The sequence below is a fragment of the Lolium rigidum genome, chromosome 1, assembly GCF_022539505.1.
Source record: "Lolium rigidum isolate FL_2022 chromosome 1, APGP_CSIRO_Lrig_0.1, whole genome shotgun sequence".
NCBI lineage: Eukaryota > Viridiplantae > Streptophyta > Magnoliopsida > Poales > Poaceae > Lolium > Lolium rigidum.
The window spans coordinates 134,064,534-134,072,265 of record NC_061508.1 but is presented as its reverse complement, the minus strand read 5'-3'; the positions used below and the strand labels follow the sequence as shown (position 1 = coordinate 134,072,265).

The window sequence follows — 7,732 nt, the reverse complement described above, 5'->3', positions numbered from 1 at the left end:
TCCCCTCTCAGGTGTCTGATTCACAACCCATTGATGAGACTCATCTGGATGATGTGCCGTCGGAGGAAGAGCCCTGTTGATACACTCGTGGCTAGAGGTGGATCTAGAGCTTTAAACACCATGGTTCATACGGGTGCCACACCAGATAAAATATATTTTTTATAGGGTGCATATATGGTGAAAATTGCCATTTTACAAAGTAAAATAATTTTACCATGTGTCCCCTGCACCGCCTTAGCCTCAATTAGATCTTCCACTGCTCGTGGCCAAGGTCGCGATAGAGGTGACAACAAGGATTTCCGCTAGCAAGAAGACGATTGATTGTCGTGGCTGAAAGGACATGGATGTCGCCTAGAGGGGGGGAGTGAATAGGCGGTTGAAAACTTTTACGAGATGGGCTTAACAAATGCGGAATAAAACTAGTGTTTAATTTGTCAAGCCCAAAGCTCTATGGTTCACCTATGAGCACCAACAACTTATGCTAAGAAATACAAGCAACTATATATGTGATAGCAAGATATATAACTTCAATCACGATGGTTATCACAAAGTAAAGTGCACAAGTAAAGAGCTCGGGTATAGAGATAACTGAGACACGCGGAAGATGATGATTTATCCCGAAGTTCACACTCTTGCGAGTGCTAATCTCCGTTGGAGAGGTGCGGTGGCTTAGTGCTCCCGAACGCCATAAGAGACCTCACCTTGAGGTGTGGTTTCTCGATGCATACCAACGCAACAAAGGTCTCACCCCAAGATGCGGTAGTCACACCACACACCGAGGACCATGAAGGCCTCACCTTATTCTCCGGTGACCCTTGTCACAAAGGCGTAGGTCACGGTTCCACTAAGGGATTTCCTTCGAGGAGGAAACCAGGCCTTACACAAAGCTTGGGGAACACATCCACAAACTTAATTGGAGGCTCCCAAGAAATCACCATAAAGGCCTCAAAACCGTATAGGGTTCCAAGAACCCAAGAGTAACAACTTTTTTTGCTTTCACTTCCACGAATCATCATGGAGAACTCAAACCGATGCACCAAATGCAATGGCAAGAACACCACTAAGATGCTCAAGCTCTTCTCTCTCAAATTCCAACAAAGCTACAAAAGCTATTGAGGGAATAAGAGATGAAGAACAAATAAGAGGAGGAAGATCAAATTTCTCCAAGATCTAGATCTAGTGGATTTTCCTCACAAAGAGAGGGATTTAATTGGTCAAGATGTAGATCTAGATCTCCTCTTTCTTTTCCCTCAAATAGGTGCAAGGATCATGGATGGATTAGAGGGAGAGGAAGCTTCTCAAGGTCAACAATGGAGTAGGGAGAGAGTAGAAGAAGCAACCAACCTAAGTAGGAAGAATGGGGTCTTATATACCCGCCTCCCAATGGAATATGACCGTTTGGGACCTTCCGGGCTGGAATATCCGCCCCCGGGCCGAAATATCCGCTCCCGGGCTTTGAAAAAACAGGTAAGGACGGGCCAGATATTTGGTTGGATATTTTGTGTCCGGGCCGGATTATCTCCCCCCCCCCCCCCCGAAAACTGCAGAAACATCAAAACGAGAATGACCATAACTTGAGCATCCGGACTCCAATTTTAATGAACTTGCGCTCGTTTCGAAACTAGTAACAAGATCTACAAGATGCAGGGAACCATCATACTCCAACAAGGTAGGATAAAATAAATGATGAAATGTTTGACCTTTCTAAAAAAGACATACCGATAAAACCTCCTACCTCGAAAATGCAACAAGTTTCTCGTCCAAAAACCATTCTCGATAAACTAGAGCTTGTCATGAGAATAAGCACAAGATCTAAAACATCACATGGATAAGATCCAAATAACAACCAAGAAAAATGATGCAAGGATGCAAAGGTTTGAGCTCTCCGAAGGATACGATCGAGTTGCCCACTCGAGAGCCCTCTTGATAGTACGGTAACTAAACTATAAACCGGTCTCCAACTACATCATAAGACCAGTAAGAAAGAAACCCTATCAAGAGCAAACCTTAACCTTGCGCGTTCCTCTTGAGCTCGATGATGACGATCTTGACCACAACAAGATGGAACGCCTTTCTTGATAGTGCTTACTTGACGAAGTCTTGTGGGTTGCTCCTCCATAATCCACCATGGGAGAGCTTCTTCTTCGACGCATCTTCACATATCCATGATCACCATATGGATGGAAAGTTTAAAGCAAATGATCTCTTCGAGATGGCTCATCTTGAACTTGCACTTCATTTCTTCATTCTTCATCATGTTGATGTCTTGAAATTAACTTTGAGGGCTCACTTCATCTTCAAGACATACTTGAAACTTGATATTCTTCATCAATCTTGAAGCCAACATATGGTTCAAACATTGCCTATGAACAACTCCTACAAATATAACTCAATGCAAACATTAGTCCACAGGGATTGTCATCAATTACCAAATCACACATGGGGGCTCCATGCACTTTTAGTGGCCAAGGTTCTCCTAGAGCAATGTGGTGCTGACGTTAGCTCAAAGCACACATGTGTACAACCACCTTAGGAAGTGGAGGGTTAGGTGGCTCACCATTAGCCTTGCGATGTTAGGATGACATCAACTTTTGTTGTAGTGGTAGGTTGATACCATAGTTGCAGTGGTAAGGTGAACCTCTGATCCATTTTGGGCAATGATCATGTATACTCCTCTTAGTTTATGATCTCATATGAACTTGTGATGCTTTCTTATGACTTCATTCTTGTGGCACATTCCTTACTTGTTCATCAAAGAGAGGCATTCATCAAATCTACAATTCATGTAGCACCTGCCAAGATCAATTCAATGATTTCTCCAACAACAACTACAAGAGTTACGATACTTTGGAAGAGACACGCGAGAAGTACCAAAACTTCTTGGTTTATCAGGAAATGACTATGCCTTTAGGAGAAGGACCACCTCAGGTATGAGAGAGCAAGGTGAAATATTTCATGGCCGTCGTCATGATCGTGGTGATCAGCGAGCTCTTGTTTTATGATTCCTCTATAATCGGATCCGTAGAAATGAATTGATTTCTTTATACCAGTAACGTTTCTTCTCAGTTTCATACCATTTATCGGTGTACCTATTTATGAATATCTACAAAGATTTAAAATCAAGGCCCATTTATAGAGGTTTGTATATTCCTGTCTAAAAACGAGCCAGCGCAGATTCTCCCACACCTCACAAACGAGCCACGCAACCCAAGCAAGCAAACCCACAAAAAACACGCGCACCTCCGCTCCCTCCTTCTCATCCATATTAGCCAAGCAGATTCGCCGGCTTCACGCCGCCAGGCCAGGATCGAGGCTCGGCCGCCCAATTCGTACGTCTTCTGCAGCTTCGGTGAATTGCTGCTCGGATTGATTTTGTTGGCACGCTCTGTTTGCTCGGTGATTGTGTGCTTGGAACCGTCGAATTGCTGCTATATATATATCGGGAGGGAGGCGTGCTGGTGTTTTGCTTCCTCGATTGGGTTCCGTGCTCTGCTCGGGATTCCGGATTCGAAGCTGGTGGTTGAGTGAGCGGCCGGGGAACCCGCGGCGACCATGTCCGTGCCGACGATGGCCGTCTACACCAGCCCACCGAGCCCCCTGTACGCGTCGTCGGAGCTCGAGACGACCTCCCGCGGCTCGGCGGCGCCCTGCGCAACGGCCGCCTCCCCGTCGCCGGCCACCTCCCACCGCCACGCCGCCGTCGCCGGCGGTCTCTCCCGCCTCTTCTCCTCCCCGACCGCCGCGCCCCGCGCCTCAACGCTCGACGAGCTCTCCGCGCTCTGGCACGACAGATCCGACGACCCGGCCCTCGCCGCCCGGGGCGGGGCTTCTCCTCCTGCCCGCAGCCCTCCTCCTCGCCCTCGCCGCTCAAGTGGCGGGACCAGCTCCACCACAGCCCCGCCCCGCTCTTCCACAGCCCGGCCTCCTCGCCGGCCTCCAGGAGCCCCTCGGCCTCCTGGCTCGCCGGCCGCGACCGCGACCGCCTCTTCTCCAGCTTCGTGCGCAACGCGCTCGGCTCCTGCATCGACTACGCGCCGCTCACCACCTCACCCCTGCCCGTCGACGCCGCCGAGCTCGCCTTCGACCTCGACGACAGCCTCGCGGAGGCGGAGCCGTCGAGCGAGCCTTACGCCCGAGACCTCCTCGCTGGCGCCCAGGACCGACACCGCATCTTCCATGACGAGCTCGTCGTCAAGGCCTTCTTCGAGGCCGAGAAGGCGCACAGGGGTCAGGTGAGACCACTATTCGTCCCAGGAACTGGCACATGAAATCCTTCCTTTTGTTCTTGATGATTTATTTGCAACTTCTGCTCCGTGACCGTGATAAATCATATGTGGTTTCGTCAGACGCGGGCCAGTGGCGATCCCTACTTGCAGCATTGCGTGGAGACCGCCGTGCTTCTCGCCAAGATAGGCGCAAATGCCGCAGTTGTCTCTGCTGGCCTACTGCACGACACAATCGATGATTCTTTCATGGACTACGACCATATCTTCGCCATGTTCGGTGCAGGCGTGGCTGATCTTGTTGAAGGGGTATGTGTTTTGTTTACTTGATCTTGATCATTGTTTGAGATTGGTTGGAATAGTTTACCAGTTCACTGATGATTCTGGATGGCTAGTTTCCTGAGATGTCAGTATCACTAGTAGTGTTCTTAATTTCTTGAGTCAATGGGTCATGTGCTCTTTTTTTTCTCAAGATTCTCAATAATATGGATAACTTCACTACTGATTAAACAACAAAACGCTTGGTAATTTCAACTCTACTGTCATGACTTTCTGTTATATGCTTGCCCACCATGGTATGCTATTTCTCTGTATTATACTTGTAGCAATCAATTTTGACAACTCTTTTGCATTTACCAAGTCAAAGTTGGCCATTGGTGTACTGACATAGCTTCGCTATTAGGGGTTATATTTTCCAACGCCACAACTTTAGGACATGTTTATGAACTGAAGATCAATGGTAGATGTGACAAATAATGCCTATTCGTGTACTTAAACCATCTCATTCATTTCTTTTACATGCCGGCCATTGTAGTTAACATTTGTTTTGGGGCAAACAGAAACAATAGTAGTAGCTAGAGTGTGGTTAGTCTAACTGTATGCTTCCTGCTTAGCTGATTGAATAATTATTTGATTGCGTTGCAGGTTGCAGCCATTGCTACATTTTCCTTATTGTATAATTCTATTATTGCCAATGCATCGATCAATTTTCTTGCTCTTTGTTTAAGATATAATCTTCTAAAGCATATTTTAATTACTTGTGATTATACATAGTCCAGAAAAACATGTTACATGCTACTGCAACTTTATGAGTTACAAACTTGTCGTTCATTTGTTCAGGTCTCGAAACTAAGTTACTTGAGCAAACTTGCTCGGGACAACAATACTGCAAGCAAGACAGTTGAAGCAGATCGCTTGCATACGATGTTTCTTGCAATGGCCGATGCACGAGCTGTTCTCATAAAGCTAGCAGATCGTCTGCACAACATGAAGACGATAGAAGCTTTGCCTTTCGTAAAACAGCAAAGATTTGCTAAAGAGACTATGGAAATTTTTGTGCCATTGGCTAATAGGTTAGGAATTGCTAGCTGGAAAGAACAACTTGAAAACATTTGCTTCGAGCATTTGAATCCAGAAGAGCACAAGGAGCTTTCCTCGAAACTTGTGGTATATTTTGACGAAGCACTTCTTACATCTACTCTAGATAAACTTGACAAAGGTCTCAGAGATGAAGGTATTCAGTACCACAGTGTATCTGGCAGGCACAAGAGTCTGTACAGCATATACTCGAAGATGATAAAGTATGTTCAAATTATTTTCATTAGTATTTTTTGCGGGGAATTTTTTTCATTTATGTTGACTGTTTAGATAAGTGATAAGTTTGATAGACAATATTAACTAGTACGGCTATACTGGTGATGTATCCAGGAAGAACTTAACAATGGATGACGTGCATGACATTCATGGTCTACGTCTTGTCGTTGAGACAGAGAAAGATTGTTATCGAGCTCTTGACATTGTACATAAGCTGTGGCCCGGAGGTTCTGGGAGATTCAAGGACTATATACTGCATCCAAAAGTGAATGGGTATGGCTATTAAACTTTTTGATCAACTTATTAAATGTTATACTGGAATTGCTGCTAATTTACTAGTAACAGGTATCGATCATTGCACACTGTTATTATGTGTGATGGTGCCCACCCATTTGAAGTTCAGATCCGAACAAAAGAAATGCATCTACAAGCAGAGTTTGGATTTGCAGCACATTGGAGATACAAAGAAGGCGGCTGCAGTCACTCCTTTGTACTCCAAATGGTGGAATGGGCGAGATGGGTACTCACATGGCAATGTGAAGCAATGAGCAAAGAGCGGCCCTTGGGTGTACGAAGTTCCGATTCCATTGAATCACCATGTCCTTTCCCCTTGCATTCAGAGGAATGCCCTTATTCTTACACCCGCCAGTACAACCATGAAGGCCCCATATTTGTGATCATGCTTGAACATGACAAGGTAACTCTCCATGGTTCATTTCTCTCCTACTTATATTTAAGAACATGGTCAGATATAATGGTGGTTGTCTTGGTTGCCTGACAAGTTCGTATTTGCAATTTAGATGTCTGTCCAAGAGCTCTCTGCAAATTCAACCATAGTTGATCTGATGGAGCGAGTCAGCGCGAATGGTCCAAGATTGAGCCCTTATAACTTCCCATTGAAAGAAGAGCTCCGGCCAAAAGTTAATCACCATCCCGTGAGTGATCCGAACCGGACGCTGTGCATGGGCGACGTGGTGGAGCTGACGCCTGCCCTCCCACACAAGTCACTAACCGAGTACAGGGAAGAGATCCAGCGCATGTACGAGCGAGGCGGGTTCGCCCTCGCCACCACCCGTGGCAGTTCAACAAGCTGACAACCATGTTACTTAAGCTTCTGTTGTAAATGTACAATGCCCTCGATCTCCATCTGTTTCCTTGTAAATATGAACTAATCCCTGCAGAAGAGAGCAAAGCCCAATGAACACTCCAACTGAACTGTCAGAAGGTGTGGAGTGAGGTGCTCTGTGTATGATACTTACAAAAATGATAAAATTCGTTCCAGATACACCTTAGCATCTGGTGCCACCGTGACATCTTTATGTTTGATTCATCTCTAGCATATTTGCCCACAGCAAACATCTTGATAAAAATCCATCTTGGCCAAAATATTGAGTACTCCGTATTAATTTTGGTCAAAATTGAACATTGTACTGCTTGACCATTATATAGAGAAAAATATTAACATCTACAATATGAAATGCATACAATCTGAATATTTCATGGTGGTTGTAACAATATGAATATTGCATGGTGGTTGTAAAAATATTGATTTGATAGATGCTAAATTTTCTTATACGTGCTTCGTCAAATAATTCTGAAGTTTGACTTTATGCAAAAATTATATGCACCATATTTTGGCATAAAGAAGGTATTATTTATTTCTCTTTTTCCGATGAAGCAGCATAGCCCCAGCCTTTGCATCCAAAGGATGCACACAGCTTTCTTCTTTATTAAATTATTCGCAATGCCTTACAAGGGGAATACAAAAATCAACTCGAAGCCACCTTTCTAGCGACAACTCGCTATACCTACAATGAAGGGGGGACCATGAATAAGGCCATACTCCTGCGACGGTACACCAACACACATCATCCAAAAAGCAAAACCCTGAGAGTGCGCCATTTCCCACTTCACTG

At 45.3% G+C, this 7,732-nt stretch overlaps 1 protein-coding gene across 1 annotated transcript; it reads left to right on the top strand.

Moving 5' to 3' along the window:
- The first annotated feature begins 3,171 nt into the window (after nt 1–3,171).
- Nucleotides 3,172–7,127, top strand: LOC124675743 (probable GTP diphosphokinase RSH2, chloroplastic). Its single transcript, XM_047211851.1, is given in 7 exon segments — nt 3,172–3,829; nt 3,832–4,232; nt 4,347–4,532; nt 5,343–5,803; nt 5,931–6,089; nt 6,162–6,513; nt 6,617–7,127. Coding segments are annotated over 7 exon segments (2,130 nt in total). The 5' UTR covers nt 3,172–3,552; the 3' UTR covers nt 6,911–7,127.
- Nucleotides 7,128–7,732: the final 605 nt, after the last annotated feature.